This window comes from Pelodiscus sinensis, chromosome 13 (genome assembly GCF_052426305.1).
Source record: "Pelodiscus sinensis isolate ZL-2025 chromosome 13, ASM5242630v1, whole genome shotgun sequence".
Classification (NCBI taxonomy): domain Eukaryota; kingdom Metazoa; phylum Chordata; order Testudines; family Trionychidae; genus Pelodiscus; species Pelodiscus sinensis.
Genome location: NC_143064.1, coordinates 25,946,611 through 25,970,904, shown reverse-complemented (window position 1 = coordinate 25,970,904; position 24,294 = coordinate 25,946,611). Strand labels below are relative to the sequence as shown.

Here is a 24,294-nt window from a genome sequence, read left to right as displayed (position 1 = left end):
AAAAATAACTTTTCTGGCAGGCACTCTGGAACTCCTGCTATTTCTTTCATAGATATGCCTCCAATTCATCTCAGCATCCACATTATTCCTCATTAGTGAGCCAAGCTAATGCTATGATATATTTAATGCGAAGGTTTTTGAAGACATTCCCACTGATTCGAATCTTATGAAACACAGCTCAGTCTTACCTCGGCAATGAGTTTGATTGACACATTGAAAGTCCAGAAAGCCCTGCTTTCTAGCAAACTAGTGAAGTCACCAGTGAGGCTCTGTGTCATCTCACACATTAACACTGTAATTTCTGTCTCCTCATCTGGTATTGCCAGTGATGTCAGCCATGGTCACTGTTGTGACCTTTGTGTTTTCTCTTGTGCCACCACATGCTAATGGGGAAAAGCTCCAAGTCAGAATTCATAAAGCCATCACTTTGTCTTTAGAGGGGTAGCTATGTTAGTACCTATCTGCAAAAGCAACGAAGAGTCCTGTGACACATTAAAGACTGATATATTTATTTGGGCATAAGCTTTCACGGCCTGCCCACATCTAAAGGACCTCCCCCCAGCCTACAGGGAGGGTCCACTGAGCCTAGAAAGTCAAATAATTACTTGGGACAAATAAAGATAAAATGGGGATGGGTGTGAGGGTCAAAGGGTTAAAACAAGGGAACTGGATGGGGACACCAAGTAGAGAATCCCGGATAGTGTTCATTGTCCCTCAAAGGTCTCCAGAGCGCCAGCGGACGCCAGATAGTGGAACTCTGCTCCGATGCGTGAGTGGATGCAGGAACGGAAATAGGCCTCACAGTCGCAGGCCCTTTCTCCGGCCAACCTCTGCTCCCTAGTTTTATACATTATCATCTTGGCGGTAGCCAGGAGGATATTGACCAGGCGCTCCCATGATTCTGTGGGGCCACGGATGTGTTGTGCATAGATTAGTGAGGGGAGAAGTGCAGCCAGAACTTCAACAAGAGGTTCTGGAGAAGACGAAAGAGGGGTGGTAACCTGGTGCACTCGAGGTAGACATGCGTCAGAGTCTCCCTGTCACCACAGAAGGAGCAAGTGTCGGGAACAGGGGGGAACCATGCCATGTACATGCCTGTGCTCACAGAGCCATGGAGGATTCTCCAAATGATGTCCCTGGTGGGCCATGGAACTAAGGTAGAATAGAGACTGGTCCACTGGGGCTCCCCACCCTCTACTGGTGGTAGGAGGTCTTGCCACTTGGTGTCTGGGCGGGACACGAGGGTGGGGTAGGGGAGCATGTGAAGCACAAGCATGTACAGATGACTCTTTGGTGCAGCTCAGAAGGGGAACAATCTCATAGCGAATAGGTAGGTAATGAGTTGTGATAACTGCTGCTGTCTGACTAAGAAATACACCCAATGGCTGCGTCTAGAGTGGCATGATTTAGCGCAAATACTTTTCACGGAAAAGTTTTTCCGTGAAAAGTATTTGCACAAGAGAGTGTTTATATTGGCAAGTGCCTTTGTGCAAAAGAATCCATACCCAGTATAGATGCACTTTTGTGCAAGAAAGCTCCGATGGCCATTTTAGCCATCGGGCTTTCTTGCGCAAGAAATTAAGGTGCCTGTCTACATTGGCCCTCTTGCGCAAGTATTCTTGCACAAGAGGGTTTATCCCTGAGCGGGAGCGTCCAAGTATTTGTGCAAGAAGTGCTGATTTCTTACATTAGAATGTCAGTGTTCTTGTGCAAATTCTTGTGGCCATTGTAGACAGGCAGCAAGCTTTTGCGCAAAATCTTGCCAGTCTAGACGCACCCATTCTGTATATTTGTAACCTATTAACTCTGCTATTCAGCCAAGTCTGCTTGTGTCTTAGTCCCTTGTAATGTCTCTTTTTTTTTTATTGTAAACTTCTTGGGACAGACACTAACATTTATTGTATGTTTTTGAGTGCCTAGCACAATAGAGACCAGTCTAGTTGCAAAATTTAAGTGGCATTAAAATGTTTATTATTCATATTAATGGTAAAAATATCACTGCAAAACTCAGAATGGTGGACAGCAAAAATAAATGTTGATTGATCTACAACAACATTTTCAAAACCCAAAGAAGCAAAAGGAGATCGGGGATAATGGTTCACATTCATCACTGAAGCCAAGGAAATTACACCAGAGATTAATTTGGCTTAATGTCTTTTCCTTGTTGAAAATTCAATGTACTCACCTTTCCTCACCTGCACCGTTCACAGCTAGGTTGCCAGATAAATAAGGAAGATTACAACTGTGGGGATTCCCATCTGTTTTATTCAAAAGGTCTTGTACTCTCGTCAGAGAAAGTGGAAAATTATATGGTATTTCAGCACTTCTTCCTTAATTAAATCACCTCTGACTCAGGATGTTTAGATTTATGCACAACAAAAACAATGAGGAAGAAGAAAAATTCGGTCCTTTACCCACTTCCCAAAGAGGCAAAAAACAAACACACACACAACCCCTTCCCCCAAAATAAAGCAAAATCCAACAAGAATAACCTAAAAGTTTTGTTTTTAAGTATTTCAATTGAGCTAGCTCATATATCAGAAGGGTTGCTAATTTCACACTTGATGTAACCATTTCAGGAAATGTAGGCAAGGTTATCCTCCCTGAAGTAACATCTCAGCCAACTCAATGTGATTTTGCCTCACTAAGAACACACCTGGGAAAAGTTCACTGTCCTTGAATTTGCAAGGTATCATGAATATTGATTATCAAGGCAACACTAGGTGAATGGTAATTACAGTTGTTCTCCACTATCAAATCTGATTATCTCAGAGAACAAGAAGGCAACATGCAATGAGTTTAAAAGGAAACAAATGTAAAAACTGATAAAAGCAATTTTTAAAATAAAGTATACTTAGAAGATTTACATAACATTGCTCGGGTCCTTAATTCAAATAAGTTTTGTTTTTCTTCATTTAAATCATTTTGCTGGGATAACACCCCCCCGTGTATGGGCCACTGCGGCCCCAGCTCGCTCTGTACTCAAACCTCTCTGGCCTGGGGTGCTCTCTAGTCTCATTCTGGGCTCCTGTGGCGGAACGCGGCGCAGTGCCTGTGCGGGCACGATGCCCTCGGCCAACATGGCGGCCTGGGCGTCTCACCGTATTCGCGGCGGAGTCTCGCGATAGTTGAGGGGGCGGGCGGGACCTGCTCGGTGCGGATGGCCGAGAAGGCTGGGTTGTGACCCATGGTGGATTCTGAGTGAGGGAAGCGGGAGCTCGGGCAGGGGCCATGGAGCACATCACCACCCCTAAGGTAGGGCAGCCGGCTCCAGCGGCAGCGTCCCCGCCGCTCCCGGGGACTCGCCCGAGACAGGCCCCGTCAGCCCTAACTGCCCCCCAGGCTTCCCTAGCGCAGCTTGTCTCCCGCCCCCTCGCCCGCCCCCGCCTCCTTCCCTCCACCACGGCCCCGAACACTCCCCCCGCTCTCGCCCCGGCTTCCCCAGCGCCCCCTGCCCGCCCCCCTGCTCCTGCCCCCGCCCCCTGTCCGCCCGCCCCCGCCCTGGCTTCCCCCCGCCCCCTGCCCGCCCCCCCCTGCTCCTGCCCCCGCCCCCGCCCCGGCTTCCCCAGCGCCCCCCGCCCCGGCTTCCCCCCCGACCACCGCCCGCCCCCCCCTTCTCCTGCCCCCCGCCCCGGCTTCTCTCCGCCCCCTGCCCGCCCCCCTGCTCCTGCCCCCGCCCTGGCTCCTACCCCCGCCCGCCCCCCTGCTCCTACCCCCGCCCTGGCTTCCCCCCAGCCCCGTGCCCGCCCCCCGGCGCCTGCCCCCGGCGCCTGCCCCCCGCCCCGGCTCCCCCGGCTCCTGCCCCCTGCTCCAGCCCTCCGCCCTGGCTTCCTCAGTGCCTCCAGTCTGCCCCCCTGCTCCAACCCTCTGCCCTGTCTTCCTCAGTTCCCCCTATCCGCCCCCCTGCTCTACATCCCACCCTTGCTTCCTTAGTGCCCCCATCTGCCTCCTAGCTCCTACCTCCCACTCCAGGTACTGGGGAAGCCAATCTGCTCCCCCCCCCCAACTCCTAACTCCTGCCCTGCCTTCCTCAGTACCCCCATCTGCCCTCCTTTCTCCCCTCCCGGCTTCTGCCTCTCACCTTGGCTTCCTCAGTACCCTCTATCCACCCCCTAGCTCCTACCTCCCACTTGGGGTACTGAGGAAGCCAATCTGCCCCTCTTGGCTCCCACCTCGCACCCTGGCTTCCTCAGTACCCCATATCCACCCCTCGTGGCTCCCACTTCCTGCCCTGGCTTCCTCGTTACCACTATCCATCACTCCGTCTCCCACCTCGGCTTCCTAAGTACCTCTGATACATACCTGCTGGCTCCTCCCTCCCTCCCTCGCTTCTTCAGTACCCATATCCACCCCATCCCCCCGCAGTTCCTACCTCTCTCCCTGGCTTCCTCAGCATCCCTATCTGCCACCTTGTCTCCCACCTCGGCTTTCTCAGTATTCCTATCCGCCCCTCAGCTCCTACCTCCCACCCTGCTACTTTAGTACCCCGTCTGGTGCCCCTCTCTCCCTCCCCCCCCCCCCCCCCGGCTCCTACCTCCTACTCTGGCTTTCTCAGTACCCATATCCACCCCGGCTTCCTCAGTATCCCCATCTGCTCCTCCTGGCTCCTATCTCCCGCCCTGGCTTCCTCAGTACCCCCTATGATTCCTAAGTGCCCCTCTGTTCTGCCTCTCCCCTTCCTTCCCTATCTCCTACCACCTTCCCAGTCTTCTTCAGTGTCTTTCATCCCCTTAGGCTCCCCACCTCCTGGCTTTCCTAGTGCCCTCTCCACTTTTCAAATATATCTAAAACTATCCTTTCCTCTGCAGCTTCTTCCGTGTCCCTGAAAACCTCTCATGCTTTCTTAGCTTCCTAAAATCTTTCACTGTTACTTCAAACTCTCTGGTCCTTGAAACACGCTAAACTATTTCCACCCACTCCAGCTAGCTTCTTGGTGACTGCCTCCCCAAGGCAGCTTTTCCATTTCTCTTCTCCTCCTCCTCCTCAGGTCTGATTATTTCCATCTTTGCGCCTGGAGTACAGATTTGGGATTCTGAAACTTCTGTTTCTGAAATGCTCCATTTTTCTTACCAGGGTTGTGGCTGATAGGTAGCAGCAGCAGTGAAAATTCTCTATTTTATCAGAAATCATCCAAGATCACCTGTTAATGTTGTAGTAAAAATAATAGACTGTATTCTGAATATGATATAAATGTCTGTATATGTCCTCTAATTCTGTGAATTCTTGTTTGCTGATTAAAATTGTTCCTGAGTACTAAATTGATGGATGTCCTATGATTGCATAAAATAACATGAAGAGTTAACAGATCTTAAATTGCAATCTGGAGGGCTTATATTAGTAGGATTCATGTAATTAGATCAAAAGTTATGTTAGTGGCTTTGTAGACTGTTATGACCATTATGGATATTTGCTTTAGAATTTCAGTTTTTCATATTCATGAACAGTACTTATGATCAGATAATCTTGTGTTACTTGGGCTATGACTACACTAGAGAGCGTACAGTGGTGGAGCAGTACTGATGCCGTTGTGCTGGTATAAGACTGCTCGCGGAGCTGCTCTGCTGAAGGCAGAGAGCTCTCCAGTTGACATAATTAATCTATCCCTGATATGTGGAGGGAGATGCTTTCCCACCAATATAGTGCTGTGCATGCTATGAGTTATCCTTGAGTGATCTAAGTTTTGGGGACATAGTGGGGAGTGTAGATATAACCGAAGAACTTGTCAACACAAGGAAATTGACCAGCATATCTATTGTAGACTAAGGGTATGTCTACACTACAGCGCTAATTCGAACTAATTTAGTTAACTAAATTAGTTAATTCGAACTAAGCTAACGGATCCAGACTAAAAAACTAGTTCGAATTAGTGTTTTGCTAATTCGAACTAGCATGTCCACATTAAGTGGACCCTAAACCGGGGTTAAGGATGGCCGGAAGCAGTGCCGGCAGGGCATCAGATGAGGACTTAAAGCGTGGAGCTGCTGCCTCAGGCTAGCTGAGGGCTGTGCTTAAAGGGACCCGATCCCCACCCCGGACAGACAGTTCTCAGGGGTGCCCCGCTTGCAAAGCAGTCCTGGCTTGGAGTGCACTGAGTGCCCACACTGGGCACAACACAGCACTCGGCCATCAGACCGGCTGCACTTGCCGCAGGCTGCCATCTGGAGAGAGGGGGCAATTGGGGGGCTGCAGGAGAGCTTCCACCCCCAGAAGCCCGCAGAGCCACCCCAGTCCTCCCCATCGGGGGCTCGTACCCCATTCTTCCCTCACCTCCTTCCACTTACCCTTCCCTTGCCCCCCCTTCCTGATGTACAAAATAAAGAAAACATGTGGTCAAAAATAGAATCTCTCTTTATTGAACAAAACTTGGGGAGACTGGGAAAAGGAGGTGGGAGAGGGAAAGAGAGAGGGTGGGAGAGGCGAGGACAACTACAATGATGAGGGGTTTGGAAGAGGTCTCATATTAAGAGAGGCTAAAGAGACTGGGACTTTTCAGTTTAGAAAAGAGGAGACTAAGGGGGGATAGGATAGAGGTCTATAAAAGCATGAGTGGGGTAGAGCGGGTGCATCAAGAAAAGTTCTTCATTAGTTCCCATAATAGAAGGACTAGAGGACACCAAAGGAAAGGAATGGGTAGCAGGCTTCAAACTAGTAACAGAAAGTTGTTCTTCACAAAGCAGAGTCAACCTGTGGAACTCCTTGCTGCAGGCGGCTGTGAAGGCTACAACTAAAACAGAGTTTAAAGAGAAGTGAGATAAAGTCATGGAGGTTGGGTCCATGAAGTGGTATTAGCCAGGGGGTAGGAGTAGTGTCTCTGCCCAAAGTTTGTGGAAGGCTGGAGAGGGATGGCACGAGACAAATGGCTTGGTCACCGTCTTCGGTCCATCCTCTCCAGGGTCCCTAGGGTTGGCCGCTGTCGGCAGACAGGCTACTGGGCTAGATGGACCTTTGGTCTGACCCAGTACGGCCATTGTAAGCTCAGGGCTCAGGGTCGGGGGTCTCAGTGGACCACCTTGATTTTCATGCACACCTGCTCCTGGGTGGCCAGGCTGGCAGCTCTCCTGCCCTAGCCGGCCACTTTCCTGTGCCTAGTGCGGAGGTCGTGGATGAGGTCCACGATGTCCGCACTAGCCCAGGCGGGTGCCCGCCTCTTGCGGTCCCGGGCAAGCTCCCAGGAGCCGCCAGCCTGGTCCCGGGAAGAGGGGGAGGGCTGGAGGGCATCGGGTGGCTGGCTTGAGCCGTGCCAGGTGCAGGGTCTGCTAGCTGGGTGCTGGCAGGCTTGCACCTGGCACAGGCACCGTAGCCAGCCCGTGCCCCTTTAAGGGTTCCGGGGCGGGGAGGGGAGCAATAGAGTTTCCCTGGTGCTGGCCAGAGTGGCCACCAGGGAAAGCTGGGGAGAGCTAGCCTCCCACTAGTTCGAATTAAGGGGCTACACACCCCTTAATTCGAACTAGTAAGTTCAAACTAAGCTTAGTCCTCGTACAATGAGGTTTACCTAGTTCGAACTAAGCGCTCCGCTAGTTCGAATTAAGTTCGAACTAGCGGAGCGCTAATGTAGCGCCTATCAAAGTTAATTCGAACTAACGTCTGTTAGTTCGAATTAACTTTGTAGTGTAGACATACCCTAAGCTATTCTGCAATAACTCCCTTTTTGGACACTTTATTTTGAAATAATTACAGGCAGTCCCCGGGTTATGTACAAGATAGGGACTGTAGGTTTGTTTTTTAGTTGAATTTGTATGTAAGTTGGAACTGGTACATATTGTAGGGGAAACTCTAGCCAAACATTTCTCCAGAGCTCAGTTTTATTCTCCCACACCTCACTTCCCTCAGTCCTTTATTCTCAAGCTGAGGTGTCTGCTGAGAAAAGCTACTCCGTGTCTCCCTGGTCTGCTGGGGGGAAGCAGCTAGAGCGGGGTTGCCTCACCCCGTTTGTAAGTAGGGATCCGATGTAAGTCGGATCCATGTAACCCGGGGACTGCCTGTACTCTGATCATAATGTGGGCTAACTCTTCCAGAATAAAATCACTAATAGTGAGTTATTCATACAGGGGAGCTATGCTGGGCAATTTCTTCTATCTAGATAAAGCTTGGAGAAATTACAGTAGCTTAAAAGGCTTCATCTGTTCCACTTAGTATGCTGTTATGAATTCTGAAAAGGAGACAAGCTTTTCTAACTGTTTACAAACTATTCACATTTTGCTTAAAATAAATAGCTTTAAATGAAAACTGAACATGCCATCTCTTCCTTTGGTAATTAGCATATGGGAATCAATAAAAGATAACAATTAGTTTCTCAGGCTTCTTTAAAGTATGTGATGTGCTACCTTTTAACTTCTTTAAAGGTAAGATTTATGAAACATCCCTAGAAGTATTTTGCTTATGTTTAAAAGAAGGGGAAATACATTGGTTTTTGTTGTTTTTTTTAAACATCTGATTTAGATCATTACTGACCACAAGCCAGGTTTTTTTTTAAACTGTTCCTGTTAGTATGACTTGAGGATTGGCAACTGTGTAGTTGTTCACTTGTTGAAATCGAACTCAAGTTGGTGACAGTATAAAACTAGCAATTCAGTGAGCTAGGAGAACTACATTTAACTGTCAAACAGGTTCTAATTGATGCTATGCACATAGCCTCAGTGATTGGTGCTAATTGACGCTTTATAGTTCTATAGGTGGTCCATTCAGGCTATGTCTGCATTTGCACATTTGTCTGCAGGGATGTGAAAAAACCCGCATCCCTGACCAACAAAACTTTTACTGATGGAAAGTGCCAGTGTGGACAAAGCTACCACTGCTCTTTGGGGATGGTTTGATTTTGCTGTCAGAAGAGCTCTGTTCTGATGGAAAAGAGGGGATAAATAGAGACCTTACAGTGGCGCAGTTGTGTTGCTGTGGTAGACAAAGCCTAGGATGAAAGTTGAGTCACATTGGTGGGATGATGTGGTTGAACTTGAACTGCTGTTTCCCATGTTATAATCAATGAGGGGAAACCTAGGCTCTGGAGTGGGCCATATAAGTGGCCCTCCTTCATCTCAGTGGGCTGCAAGATTGTTGAAACCAATATGGTCTCCTGGGAACGGGAGTTTTGCTAACTGTGCTTGCTTACGTAGACTTTGCAGGTTGTGCCAAATGAACCATAGCAGTACTTTGATTGGATGCATGGCTCTCTTAATGTTGTGTGCAATTAGCACATGCTTCACTTCATGTGTCCTTACTTTAAGTACATATCACTGTAGTAATCTCAACAGGGGAAGAAAACCTACATGGATGAAAATCAAAAGACTGACAATGCTGTGCATGGACAGTGGAAAAATGTCTCATAGGCCACATGTAGTACCCCAGTGGGCTGCAGGTTGCCCACCTCTGGTTGTAATCATTGTGAATAGAACTATGGGCAAGAGACATTTTTTGTGGGAATTAAAGTTCAAGGTTAACATTTTAATTTTCATCAATTTTTCATTAGTTTTTTTTTTTGTTTTAACGAAAATAGAAGACACTAAAAATAAAAAGGCATTATTGGTTGCATAACTTTTGACTAGTGTGGGAGAAAAATCAAATAACTCCAATTGTGTCTAAAGGGGGGACTGTGCAGGAAATCAAAACTCTCTAAAAGAAAACTGCTGTAAGGGTTAAAAAGTTTTCCAGACCTCTCTCCCTGTAACAGAGAGAAATCAAATTAACTCTAATCAAGACCCTTACAATGCCTCCTATCTCAAGTTCATGGATACTCCTAGTCTGTCACAATTTGTCATGTAAACCCTTATCTTTGTCACAGTTTGCCTTGTAGACTCCTCCACTCAAGTTCTCATGTGGCTTTGTGTACTGTAAAAACTTACTTCTAGCACTCCTGGGGTGAACAGAAGTCTCAGAGTACTTCTGCTGAGACTTTGATATGTTAAAGAAGAACAATCAACAACTGAACTGTCTAAGCATTCTGTATATAGGATACCTGAATCTGTCTCTCATTGCTGCTGCTTTCACTCTTGGAAGTGACAGCCTGCATGCATGCATCATAAAGTTTTTCCTTCTAGGTTTCTCTCCTGCCTCACTGATTTGACCTCTGGCCTCGGACCCTTCTGGGGGCTCTGTACCCCAGGGGAGCGAGATTTCCCCCTCACTAGCACTACTATTAGCCTGCTATATGTTGCAAGAATTGATTCAAGCTTAAACATAATTTTCTTCCAATTAATGTTTTGTGTCTTCATGAACATTAAAGAATGCATCTTTTTGAACATCCTCATTTGTTTAAAATGTCACTAGTAAGTTTAATATGTTACACAACAGCTATATCAAGTAATCTATTTTCAGTTCCTGACATGACACTTCCCCACTGCAACTGGTTGTTGCAAGTGGAATTTTTTAAGAAAACTGGTATATGAAGTGATTGAAATTAACTATGTTAAATATAGTGTAATAGGGTAACCGTGTAACCGCTGAAAATCTCAGTGATTTCACAGTTATCCACGCCTAGCTAAGCTTTATACTACAGAGCCTGCAGTGAAGCTTTCCTGGGGAGGAGATTTCATTGAGTGTAACTAACTGATAAGTGGTTAAACCGTCAGTCATTTGCACTTAAACATCCCTAGATAAAACAGGGCCTTTATATATTATGCCATATTCCAAAATGTGCAAATGCTCAACCAAGCCGGTATGTGTGTGGAAATCAGAAGACAATTTAATAAAACAAAAATAAATAGTGGATAATCTTACCAGAGCATGTTATTTCCTTGTTAAGCATATCCTGCCAGCTATTAATGTGTTGCTGTGGCCCTTGCAGTAAAGTTAACAATTTTTTTATTCTTTAGTAATAGAATATAACTTGTAAATACTAGGTCTAGTATGTATTGATGGGGATAATTAAGTACTCTTGTCCTAGGCATATTAATGTCCATATAGCTATTCCTTATTAAACTGATAAAGGACATCTATGGTGCTTATTGCTATATGTTTAAACTAGGAATGTAAAAATGCTGTTAAAAATGTCACCGCCATGATTTTTAGAGGTTACATGGTTACATGTGCTGCAAGCTCTGCAGTATATATCTACTGTTGGCCCCACTCCCAGGGAGCCTTTGCTGAAGGCTCTGCAGCCAGCTTTCTGGGAGCAGGGCTGTCAGCCCCTGCCAACCCCACTCCTGGGGAGCAAGCATGTAACGTGTGGCAGGAGGGAGGGGGGCTGCTCCAATGTGCCCCATGGGGCTGGAATAGCCCCTTGTTAGGGGCGGACAGGGAGCTGCTCCAGCCCCTACAGATTAACTGATTATCCTTTTACAGGCAGTCCCTGACTTACGCGGATCCGACTTATGTCGGATCCGCACTTACGAACGGGGCTTTCTCGCCCCGGAGCTCACAGGCAGCGGTCAGCCACCTCGAGCTCCGGGGCGAGAAAAGCTGCTCCCGGTGCCCCTGGTCTGCTGGGGACTGTCTCCAGCAGACCAGGGGCATCGGGAGCAAACCCGCAGCAGCAGTGGGGTCCCGCGCTTCTGAGGCTTTGCTCTGGCAAAGCCTCAGAAGCGCGGGAACCCGCCACTGCTGCGGGTTTGCTCGCAGTGCCCCTGGTCTGTTGGGGACTGTCTCCAGCAAACCAGGGGCACCGGGAGCAAAGCGGTCTGGCGCCAGAGTAAAGCCTCAGAGGCGAGGCACCCCCCGCTGCCGCTTTGCTCCCTGTGTCCCTGGTCTGCTGGGGGGGGCGCAGCTAGTGTGCCCCCCCCCAGCAGACCAGGCTTTTGTTGTGGACCCTGGGGCAGAGTAGCTGGAGCGCTGCCGGTTGGTCCCGCAGCGCCGCTCTGGGCACTACTGGACCAACCCGGCAGCACCCCAAGTGCTCTGCCCCAGGCGTCCTGATTCAGCCGCTGCTGGTCAGTTTCAGCAGCGGTTGAATCAGGACTCCTGGGGCAGAGCAGCTGGGGTGCTGCTGGGTTGGTCCAGTAGCGCCGAGGAGCGGTGCTACTGGAGCAACTCAGCAGCACCCCAGCTGCTCTGCCCCAGATGTCCCCAAGTCAGCCGTTGCTGAAACTGACCAGCGCTGACTACAGGAAGCCCGAGGCACAGTTGCTCTGCCCCGGGCTTCCTGGAATCAGCTGCTGATCAGTTTCAGCAGCAGCTGACTTGGGGTTCTTAAGTTGAATCTGTATGTAAGTCAGAACTGGTGGTCAGTTTCAGCAGCGACTGAATCTGGAGGCCAGTTCCGACTTACATACAGATTCAACTTAAGAACAAACCTACAGTCCCTATCTTGTACGTAACCCAGGGACTGCCTGTATATCCCTAATTTAAACATATATAATGTTGAAATGACGCTTGTGTTCTAAACCTCCACTTCCAGTTCCTTAGAATTTTCTTACATTTCTTTTTGGCCTGAAATATTCCATACTTTATCTCAGTCCAATGGTGACATTTTACTTTTGGTTTTTAGTGGAATGAAGGATGTGCATGTATGAGAGAGAGAAATACTACCTGTATGCATTTCAACTGATTTTTTGCACTATTTATGCTCATCTGCTAAAACAAAATAATTTTAACTATTTATGTCCTTCTTCAATGAGGACAGTGAGCCTGAAGAAAATCAGTTCAATATTTTTAAACTTTGAACATAAGTTCATGTTTTTTCACAGCATTGTAATTTTCTATGGGCTCTACTGATTATTTTAGTATGACTTACAAAAATGGGTATGCACAGTTAAAGAACACTATTATTTTATATAGACAGTTACCTAGTACTTTATCCTTCTCTTTAAGAAATTACATCAGTGAAATGAAGTACAAAACCAACAATAATGAAATGTTAGAATTGAGAAATTAAGCATCCAGAAGTATAGGAAATTCCTGAGGGCAGTTTCTACCACAGTGTTAACTTGGCCATGTTACACATACAGCATTTTTTCCTTCCTGTGTTTTCTTAAACCTTAAAATATCTCTGCAACCTTGCAAAATGGCAAACTTTCATGACCAGCTCAGGCGCAAAATTCCCTTGCCTGCCTTTCACCAATAACTAATGTTTGGTAAACAGAGAACTAAAATGTTACTTGCTTATCAAAAACTAATAATTTGCGATGAATCTCTTTCTAGGCTATACATTATTAATCAGTAGAATAAACATACAAGATGTGCAGTGTGGCTGAGTTAGTGTTGCAGGAGAAACCTTAACTCTTCATTCTTTTTTAAAGCATCCTTTCAGAGTTGTGCATTGAACATGTATATGTGCTCCTGTTCAGATGTAAATTACAGACTTTGTTGAAGCTGTAAGTTGACTTGCTTTTCTTCCTTTTTGCATATTTCAGGTAGAAAATGTCAAATTATTAGATCGTTATACCAACAAGAAGCCAGCAAATGGAACCTTATACCTGACAGCGACCCATCTGATCTATGTAGATTCTTCGGCTGAAATCCGAAAAGAAACATGGGTAGGTTGTAAAGTATGGAACTTGTAAAAAATATAAATTCCTGATTCTGGTAGTTGTGGTTCCATTAATTCAAAGGTAATACATTTTTATAGCACTTTACAGAAAAGCAGCTTACAAAAATAGAGTTCTTATCCTTTAAATAGTGTTAGATTCAGGAACAGAACCCAGCTTGCTTGCCTGCCACCCCCATATTCAATATGCTAGGCCATTGTATCTGAATGTACAGCATTTGGATGAATGAAGTGTTGAAGGCAACATCATCTCAGAGGGCAAGTTTACATTACTGCACTACTCTAGTGCAGTTATATTGATACAGCTTTATTGCTGTAGACTATCTGGTGAAGAGGTGCTCTGTCAGTGGGAGAGTGCTCTTCTGTCGGCATAGTTATTCCACCTCCACCATGGGTGGAAGCTATTCAGGCAGTCGCCAACATAGCTCGGTGTGGACACAAGTTACACTGAGTTAAAGTAATGTCGCTCAGTGTTGTTTTCACATAGCTGAATGATAAGTTACATTGACTTAAGTAGTAGTATAAACTAACCGCTCGTATTTATACTAGTTACACAGTAGTCACAGTTCCTCTACCAAAATAAGTTAAGTGAAGAGACAATTTTGTTGGCTCCTATGATAAGCTGAAGTAGAACAGATATGTCAAATTCAAATCCACAGTACATATTTGGAAGCTTCAGGGGGTAGCCAAGTTAGTCTGTACAGAAAAAAAAACAACAAATGGTCTGATAGCACCTTAAAGACTAACAAAACATGTAGATGGTATCATGAGCTTTAGTGGGCACAGCCCACTTCTTCAGATGAGAAGTAGGCTGTGCCCACAAAAGCTCATAATACCATCTACATGTTTTGTTAGTCTATAATGAGCTTTTGTGGGCACAGCCTACTTCTCATCTGAAGAAGTGGGCTGTGCCCACGAAAGCTCATTATACCATCGACATGTTTCGTTAGTCTAAAGTGCTATCAGTACATATTTGGTCATGTAGCAGACTTACACTGTGTATGTGCAGAACTTTTAAATCTCCAGGAACTTGTTTCTTGTTTGCTTGTGCAACTTACTCCAAATGAAAACAGATATAATAGTCACTGACTTTCAGTCTTTTTTTTTAAATGACACACAAGATATTAAGTATCAGAGGGGTAGCCGTGTTAGTCTGAATCTGCAAAAGCGACGAGGAGTCCTGTGGCACCTTATAGACTAACTGAAGTGTAGGAGCATAAGCTTTCGTGGGCAAAGACCCACTTCGTCAGATGCATGTAGTGGAAATTTCCAGAGGCAGGTATAAATATGCAGGCCAGGATCAGGCTGGAGATGACGAGGTGGATCCAATCAAGGAGGATAAGGCCCACTTCTAGCAGCTGATCTGGAGGTGTGAATTCCAAGAGAGCAGAAGCTGCTTTTGTAGTTAGCAAGCCATTCACAGTCTTTGTTTAATCCAGTGTTGATTGTGTCAAACTTTAAGATGAACTGTAGCTCAGCAGTTTCTCTTTGAAGTCTGGTCCTGAAGTTTTTTTGCTGAAGGATGGCTACTTTTAGATCTGCATTGTGGTCATCTAGTGCAGAATGATTTAGTTTCCCTTCCTGTTTTTCAGATTCTACATCACCATATAGCTACCGTGGAGAAGTTACCTCTGACCACATCTGGATGCCCATTGCTTATTCACTGCAAGAACTTCCGTGTCGCACATTTTGTCATTGGACATGAACGGGATTGCCATGAAGTGTACACGTCGTTGCTTAAACTTTCACAGCCAGGTATTCTGGAGTGAGTCTGTCCGGAAACCTAAAGGAAACTACCATAATTTACCGAATATAACCCATGGATTATATTCATTTTTACAAACCCCGCATTCCCCCACGGGGTATACTCAGGTGCGGGGTATACAGAAATTTTTTTACTCACCAGGTGGTGAGCTCTCCGTCACCTCTCTCTGTGGCTGCGCAGCTGCCAGCCTTCGGGTGGGGGAACGCTCACCCCCTGGTACCTGCGCAGTAGCAGGAAGGGGTGGGGGAGCACTCATCCCCCTGCCCTTTCCTGCGGCAGTGCAGGAACCGGATGAGTGCTCCCCCGCCTGGAGGCTGGTGGTTCCTTCTTCCCTGCCCCTTCCTGCGGCTGTGCTGGAACCTGGGGCAGTGAGTGGCTAATCCCTCCCTCCACCCCCCCCTCACCATAAATATATCCCCAGCAAATATACCCCTGGCACAGAGAAGTCTTGTATACTCTGCAGGTTATATTCGTGCGTGGGGTAAACAAGATTTTTTTTACTCAAATAGAAAAAACTGCGGGGTATATTGGTGCGGGGTATATTTGCTAAATTACAGTAATTGACAAGTATATTTGGGCAGTGGGGAAAACCCTGGTTTTCAGGCTGTTGGCTTTCCTCAATCAGCACAGGAAGGAAAGATTTGAAATCTTAAGCTATTTCCACCCCTGACAGCTGCTGTTTGCTTAGTATGCTGTTGTAGCACAAAATTCTGGCCCTCAGAAGAGAGCTGGCATCTTGCAAGTAAATGCAGTTTTTACTATTGTGTAAATGAAGTGGTTGGAAGAATGTTACAGCAGAATTGCCAGAAGCTGGGAATGGGCAACAGGGGATGGATCAATTGATGATGACTTACCTGTTCTGTTCATTCCCTCTGGGTTACCTGTGTCAGTGTTGCAATACAGGATACTTGGGCTAGATGGATCTTTGGTCTGACCTAGTATGGTTTTCTTATGTCCTTAATTATTGATACCCTCTGAAATGTTTCTAGTCTGCTATCCCAGAAGAACTCTCTTTTGATACTCTTTTTTAGTACTGGTGAAAGATGCCAAACTGATGAAATGAAGTCCTTTTAGGTCCAGTACAGACTTTCCCTGCACTTTCCAGCAAAGTGCTTGACCTCTGGTTAGTTTGAACTGATGACTTAGAGGAATATAGTATGATACACACCCTCATTTATCTCCTAAGTGATTCGGTCTCATTATATGCAAAGTTTTAATTCTAATACAGTATATGGCATATGATCATACAGCAGTTTCTGGGGCTCTGTTAATGGCTATTACTGTTCCTATAGCTATAAAGTGTTACAAATGTAGTATCTATGACTTGCTGCAGATGAAAAATTAGTTGGTTTCTATTGCTCTGTGGCTATATATGTAACATACTGTAACTATACTGTCCTATTTATGTATTCTCAGTTTACTCTTGTGTCAGTTTAAGATTGTTTGTATTCCTGCTTCATCTGTTTGGGCAGAGGAAATAATTATTCATTATTTGCTGTTATTTGACAATTGAGGGTTACCTGTTTGGCGAGATGGGTACTTTATCAGACTCTGGCAGGACGCAGTCTGTCTCAGGAGAGCTTTCTGCCTTGAGTATGAACAGAGTGAATTATTGACAGGATTTGCATTTTTTTAAGAGAAGGAAAGAAACTGAAGGTGTGGTGTAGAGGGAATAGAGGAATTACCATTTGTCATCCTGAAGCTCTTATTGGGCTGACAGTAATACTCGAGATCTATCAAGTTTTCCTGTATGAAGGAGAGCACATTATTGAAATGGGAAGCTGCAGGTTGATAAGAATGGTATTGTATGAACTGTTCGCAGAAACTTGCAGTTTCTGTTGTTCTCTTCTTTTTATGGATTAACCCTTCATGCATTACTGGAAAAGAGCAATGTATTCTTAAAAGAATGTAAGTAGGAAATAAATTGCTTTAAGTCTAAAATTGATTTGAACATTATACATGCAATTTTGGCCCAGACATATTGCTTTGGATAAGTACAGTCCTTGACCCTGAAAAGAATTGAACTCATTTTTGTCATTATGCACTTTGTTATATATCTATATGCCATTTAATGTGATTAGAAATGTTCTTTACTTTTTTTTTTTAAATTAAACCTGTGCTCTCAGGATGCCTTGAACAGCAGCATTTTTCTAATGCCCAAGAAGCAGGCTAGATACCTCTTTCAAACTGAATGAAGTTCCACAGGTGAACAGATGTGGTGAAAATTAAAATAGATACTTCACATTTTAACCTAAAGTGTTAATAACAGAGATGAAGAATCTGATGACCTTTTAAGTCATAAAGCAGTTTACAGGGTTTTTCATCTACATGCCACTAGGGATGTAAAATCCCATTTAATTGGCTAATCGGTTAAACATATTGTTTAGCTGATTAACCAGTTAAAGACAAGTGAGTGGTCTCCTGCCTGCTACTGGGCTGGAAGGTTTCCCCCACCCCACCACTGGCAGGGCTGCTCTGGTGTCATTTACTGATTGCTTTAAATGTTTGGTATAACGATATGCCAAAACCAGAGAAGATGCTATTAACTTCCATTTAGTTGTAATCAGACTGCAGAGTGGTGATTTACCCTTTGTGCCTGATTCCAGGGACAATCTTTAGGAGAGAGTGTTGAACATTTCACTTTCTTTTGCATGTATTTTAATTTTTTTCTCTCAACTTAATTTTTAAATTTCCTCTCCCCAGTGACATCTGAAGAACTTTATGCATTTTCTTATAACCCCAAAATGTCTAAAGATAATCGGGAGATTGGATGGAAGCTGATTGATTTAAAAGTAGATTATCAGCGTATGGGAATTCCAAATGACTACTGGGAAATAACAGATGCTAATAAAGACTATGAGGTAATTTATTGTGCACAGTAGCCACTTGACACCCTTTTATTTGTACTCATGATGTGGAACAGCCTTTCTACTGCTCCATAACTGATGCCTTTGGAGAAGTGTGCTCAGTCTATCTAAAGCACCATTTTATTGAAATGAAGCCAGAGATAGTAATCCTATAAAACAGCAGAGAGCTGCAGAGTCTGCTTGATTTGCACAATCCTACTGGGGTAAAGAATATCTGGCACTTTCTAGAGAAGCATCAAACAACTTCACCAGGAAACCAGCTAAAGATTCCTTTAGCTTTCCTTAGTAAAAGTGAACCTTCCCAAACTCCTTCCCCATATCTACCCACTTGGGTATGTATGCAACATGAAAAAAGCAGTTGAACCACTCTGCCTTTTCTGTTTGGGAACAAAGGGAAAAGAATAAAAGCAGTAAAATGACTGGCTCATTCTCTGCTTGGTTCTTATCCTGTCTCAGAAAAAAGGGGTCTAAATCCCCAATTCTTCCACTCCTACTGAGCTGCTATTGCCTGTTGCCTGCTTCTCTCTTTCTTTGAAGCTCAATTACTTCATAAAGTTTTACTCAAAACAAAGATTTTAAGCATCACTTATGTAGACACCTACTTTAAAACGTGTCTCTCTTTCTCTGAAAATTGTACATGGAAAGATCGCTTTTCTATCTAAAAGACAAAGCAGTCAAATCTGAGAGAGGTGGCAGTACAGTATATTAAATTGTATTGTTTGTACACTTCTGCAACCATGTAATGGATACCCACCAAATTTGCTGAAGTGACCAGTAATTTCTCATGCTTCAGTTTTTGGATGCTCAACTTAATGAGACCTCTGAAAGGTGTCCAGATTTCTAACTGAAATAGAATTTGATTCCTGCGTTTCCAGAAAATTAAGCCTCTCTTGCCATTTGAAGTTAATCACCCAAACTCATTAGTCACTTTTGAAACTTAGGCTTCAGTGTAACTCTCACTCATTTGGGGTCTTTTTTACTTTTAATTCCTTGAGGGTTTCCCTGTTTTGCATTTTAAAACAACAAAAATCTAAGTAAAGCCAAGCTATGAGAATAGTTTGTGTCTGAAATGTACACTGAAAAGACTCTAAGCTTTAACATTTTTGAGGTGCTTAAAATTAATTATCAGGGTACATACTCTGGAGGGTGCATTTGTTTTATATAACATAAGAACAACCATTTCTTCACTTCTAGTCTTTGGTCCTGCATGAGCCACAACCCTTAGAAGATGCATGTTGTTAGTATGAATCTTTCTATTCTGTACCTTGCTATTATCTTGTTTCTTCAAAGACAAGTGGGAATTAATCTATAAAATGTATAATTGATGTTTTGTGCATCCATATTAATGATAGTGCGTCTCATGTCTGAAAAACAGTATTATTTCATTCTTCTGAAATATAGAGTAATTTTGTTTATATATCAAGCTGCTGAACCACGGTTACTCTTTATTAAAGCTAAGTAATACATTTAATGAGTATTCAGGCATCTTAATATCAAGCTGGCAAATAATTTAATATTTGAATTCTCTCTCTCCGCCCCCGTTTGTATTCTAGGTCTGCAACACATACCCTCCAGAAATAGTGGTACCAAAGGCTGCTAATAAAGCAACTGTGGTTGGAAGTTCAAAATTCAGAAGCAGAGGGCGGATCCCAGTGCTTTCCTATCTTTACAAAGAAAACAATGTTAGTTATGCACTTCCTGCTCTTCTCATTTTTCTTGCTGCCCATCAAGCTTTAATATAGGGAAAGAATGTGATCAAGCTGTTAGAACAGAAGCTAGGAGTTCTCTGTCACTAACTTGCTGTTTGACCTGGTATAATCTGAGAGAGATAGGTAACGATTACCTACTTCATAAGAAGTTGAGGATGAATTGTTTTTAAAAGCACTTGAGATCCTTGTATGGGCAATACAGTATACAAGTGCAACTACTGTTCTATAGGTTTGAATAAATTTCTAAGCAAACACAATGTTAGAAGTTGAGTGAGTTTTTGTTACTTTCTCCTTTTCCCCACATTAAAGAATCACTTGGTAAAAGTTGTCCTCTAAATCCACATAAAAAAGCATGATCCTTTCAAACATCCTCTTTGAAATCTCACTTTGACCAATTGTAAGAAATGCCTTTTTGGCATTGTAAACTAAGTTATAGTGGACAATCTTTAACAAATTGCAGCTTAACTCAGTTAAATTTTCTGAATTTTTAACAGGAGGAAATAGCTTGGAACAAATCATTAAAAATCCTTTTAACCTTTTCTTAAAGATACAGAGAAGAAGGCAAAACAAAGCATATGGAAATTTGAAGTATTAAATGGGGCTTTAATTTTAGCAACATCCCATGTTCCGTGAAGCTGGAAGGAGGTTTAAAAAGAAAAAAAAAAAAAACCCTAGTGTTCCTCTTAGATGGAATGAAAGGTAGCGGTAACTGTCTTTTTGGGGAAGTTAGTTGAGATGGGCTGGAGATGCTGTTGCTTTTGTTGACATCCAGATTTAGAAAGAAAAGTCCCTGTGCTCAATAGTTGTTAGATGGTATTAAAGATAGGTAACTGTCACCCATGTGGTGTCTGGGATTCCACTGGAGTTGGTAGGATGGTGGTGTTATCCGAGTCTCTCTATTTCTGACTGTTTCTGATCCTAACACCTATCAGAATGGTGAAGGCCTGGAGACCAATAAAACGGTGAGTGCGCAGCCAGGATGATGCTCACACCAGTAGCCTCCTATATTCTTTCCATCTGTTGTTCTTCAGTTTTGGTTCTCTAGTACTTTCCCCACAAAATCTTTATTTTAAGGACCCAAAAATGGAGTGATAAGATGAATAGCCCAACCCTTCATTATTTTGTTCATTAGTTAGGCCTAATATCTGACATTCAAGTTTAGCTCATTAACTTCCAGCTCCACATCATCTTTTTTTTAGCAAGCATAATGTCAAGACAGTCCCTGAATAATATCAACTTGGCCTTTTTGTTAGAATAACTGAATTAGTCTAATCTCCCTTTTGTATTTGTTTCCTTCTACATTTGCTTATGTATGTTGTTTTGACATTTTTTGAACTTTTGCATACTTTTAAAATTGAGTGCACAACTAGGGTAAATTGGGAGGCCCAATTATTACAAAAGATAGGAGCCATTAGGCAGAAGATGAATGCTTTTGAGAGGAAAGTGGGTAATTGTCTTTGTATAAGCACTACCCACTTTAGACTGTCAAAGCTTTTAAGAAGATTAGAATTATGAGCTGGACCTTTTTACTAATTTGTCCACTTGATGGAAATTTTACAGTGAAACAGGGCCAGGCTTAGAAGCACCCCAATCAAATTTTAGTGGGTCTTTCAGAGCAATAAATATTCCTGGTTTTGATCTCTTCTCTGCAGTAAACTATTGTGTGTTTCAGGCTGCCATATGTCGCTGTAGCCAGCCTCTTTCTGGATTCAGTGCTCGTTGTCTGGAAGATGAACAGATGCTGCAGGCAATTAGACAAGCCAACTTGGGGAGTCCATTCATGTATGTTGTAGACACAAGACCAAAGGTATCACTTAATGAGATTAATGGAAGTTCCTAAAGTTTGCGTTTTATGTCAACACTAGGCTTATCAATTAATCGAGTTGGCTACTCATATCCCCCCCCTTGCTACCTCTGTATCAGAGGCAGCAAGGGTGGGGGGAGCAGGTGTCAGTGCTGGAGGGAGCTAGCTTAAAAGCCAGTTCCCCCCAGCACCATCTCTGCAGGGCAGCCTGCCCCCCATGCCCTGTGCTGCTGCCTCTTTGTGGGAGGATATGGGGAGGCTGCCACAAAGCAGCCTCTGCCTGTGGTGGGCCCACGTGGACAGGGGCTGCTGGACCAGCCGCAAGCCCAGCTCAGTCCCAACTCACACAAGGTCCGGAACTTACCCCTGCTGCAGCCCTGCAATTTAAATTTAGTAGGAACCGGGCTGCCTGTCCACCCAGCTTTTACTATCCTCGTGGCGGCTCTGCAGTTTAAATGTATCTCCCATACCCATCATGAGCCAAGATTGAGCCGTGTTCCCTTATCAATTAATTGTGTAGTTGTTAAAATTCTATCTACTACATGATTAGTGAAATACCTGCTTCTTAACATCCCTCATGTGCGGTGCATCTGCTAAATTTATGGTGGGGGGATGTCAGAGGCCACTCCTTCCTTCCTCATGACACTGGTGTCTACCTCACTATTCCTTAATTATAATATCCAGCTGCTGTGCTTGGTGCTAATATCTCACCTTCTCCCATTCATTTTTATTTGATCAAGCTGTGGGGGCCCAGCTCTGCACTGTCAGAAAAGGTGGGGCTTCAGGGGTAAGGGTCAGGGCTGGGGGTAGCCAGCCCTCCCCATTGCCTGGAGTGCACTGTTACCCTCCCAGGTAGTCCTCACAGCTGAATGGCCTCAGGGCTGTTGCCCCCTTTGTCATCTTCCCCTCATTGGCAGGCCTGGGCCTATTCATTAAGAGTTTTAGACCCAAAGAAATTAGAACATGGGGATCTGTACACTATATAGCTATCAAAGAAAAAAGGCCAATATATACTGCTGGTCAGTTTGCATCTGAAATAGCTCACCTACTGTTCGAGGATATTGGCCTTACCCATATTAGACTGGTTATTGGAACAAAATGGGTGCAAATTAGGTGTCACCACCAGGTAAATATAGAGGATATTTCAGCAAGTTTTTGACTGCTAGGTATGGTGGCGTTTCCTAGAGCTAATTTTGTTATGCTGTTTGTTTCATAATCATTTGTTTGTAGTAAATGCATTCATCTGGCAATTGTGTGGCTCTCGCTTGTATTTTGACAGTTGTTCCATCAGTATTTTATAAAATAATGACATTTAGTGATAATCCACTCGGTGGCAAGGGAGATTATAATTAGACACATTTCTCCCTCTCACCAGTCAGTGTCTAGCTTATTTAAGTAGAATGAAATAACCTAGATTTCTTGTCACTCTGTGCTGCTAGGGCTGTGTATCTGAATCTCTCTACCTGATTACTTTCCATGGAGGCAAACTACTACACTTCCAAAATCCATGTTTTTTTGGATTGAGAGTTAAAACAGGAGTCCTCTCCACTTGTGGCCATTCTAGATTTAATGGTAACTTTTATATGGGCCTGACTCAGTTCCATTCTGGGTAATCCACATCCCTTCTTATTTCTTCTTGGAACTGCGGCTGTTTATCAGCAAAATGCAATAATTTTCCATTTTTGACTTGACTGCACTTATTGATACAAGAACACAGTTTGTTCAGTCTAAAATGCTTTGGAATCCTTTTAGTGTTTATGTAGCACTATGCACATTTATGGTGCTTTATAAGAATATTTCTAGATGAAAGACCTATGTTTATATGTAACTGTTGCATTTATCTTTTTCTTTTAAAATAGCTTCTCAAATAAAAAGAGAAAATGAGTCTCAGTTGTAAACAAGCTTGTAATGCTACCTGTCTTAGGCGGCTTGAAATCAGCATACAGGTTCTTCCTTGGCTTTTCCTAGGGTTAATTGACTGTACACACACTATCATTTTAGTAAAACTGCTAGGAACAATTCATGAGCAAAAATAACAACATTCACCATCACATACGCTTTTGTGAACTTAAAAGCATTTGCAAACCGGGCTTGCCTGAAGCATTTTTTCACTTGATTTGTACAGTTAAATGCTATGGCAAATCGAGCTGCTGGGAAGGGTTATGAGAATGAAGATAACTATGACAACATTCGCTTTAAATTCATTGGCATAGAAAACATCCACGTAATGCGGAACAGCTTGCAGAAACTTTTGGAAGGTATGGTACTTCCCTTTGACTGGTCCATGTGTTGTTTGTTGCCTTCTATTGACATAACTCTCACTGCACAATGGACAAATCCTGTGTACACAACTACGTGTGCACTTTGGGGCATAGAATGGAAAACCAATTAAGAGAGTAAATACCTGGTTTTGTGATTGACTTATAGAAAAGACTTAGTGCTACAGCATTCTAGCTGATATAAAATGTGTTTTACAAATTTCTTGGTGAAAGAGACAAGCTTTCAAAGAAGAGCTCTATGTAAGCTTGAAATCTTATCTCTCTCTCCAACAGAAGTTAGCCTAATAAAAGAGGCCCACCTTGTGTCTGTAATATCCTGAAACTGGCACAAATGCAAAAATACTGCAAACTTTTAAAAAGGGTCTGATAAGAGATACTGTGTTCCGTTTTACCATGCATCTAAAATAGAAACTATTATTAAGCACATTGTATGTAATAAAAGTAAATCTCTTAATC

At 43.9% G+C, this 24,294-nt stretch overlaps 1 protein-coding gene across 1 annotated transcript in view; it reads left to right on the top strand.

The window, feature by feature from the left end:
* Nucleotides 1-3,113: 3,113 nt before the first annotated feature.
* The window catches only part of MTMR8 (myotubularin related protein 8), a 37,985-nt gene continuing 16,804 nt past the window's right edge, over nt 3,114-24,294 (top strand). Inside the window, exons 1-7 of the mRNA XM_006136152.5 lie at nt 3,114-3,255; nt 13,281-13,403; nt 15,007-15,169; nt 17,883-18,040; nt 19,600-19,728; nt 21,428-21,562; nt 23,685-23,817. Coding sequence (XP_006136214.3) covers nt 3,232-3,255; nt 13,281-13,403; nt 15,007-15,169; nt 17,883-18,040; nt 19,600-19,728; nt 21,428-21,562; nt 23,685-23,817 — 865 coding nt within the window. The 5' untranslated portion in view covers nt 3,114-3,231. The remainder of the gene's footprint in view (nt 3,256-13,280; nt 13,404-15,006; nt 15,170-17,882; nt 18,041-19,599; nt 19,729-21,427; nt 21,563-23,684; nt 23,818-24,294) is intronic.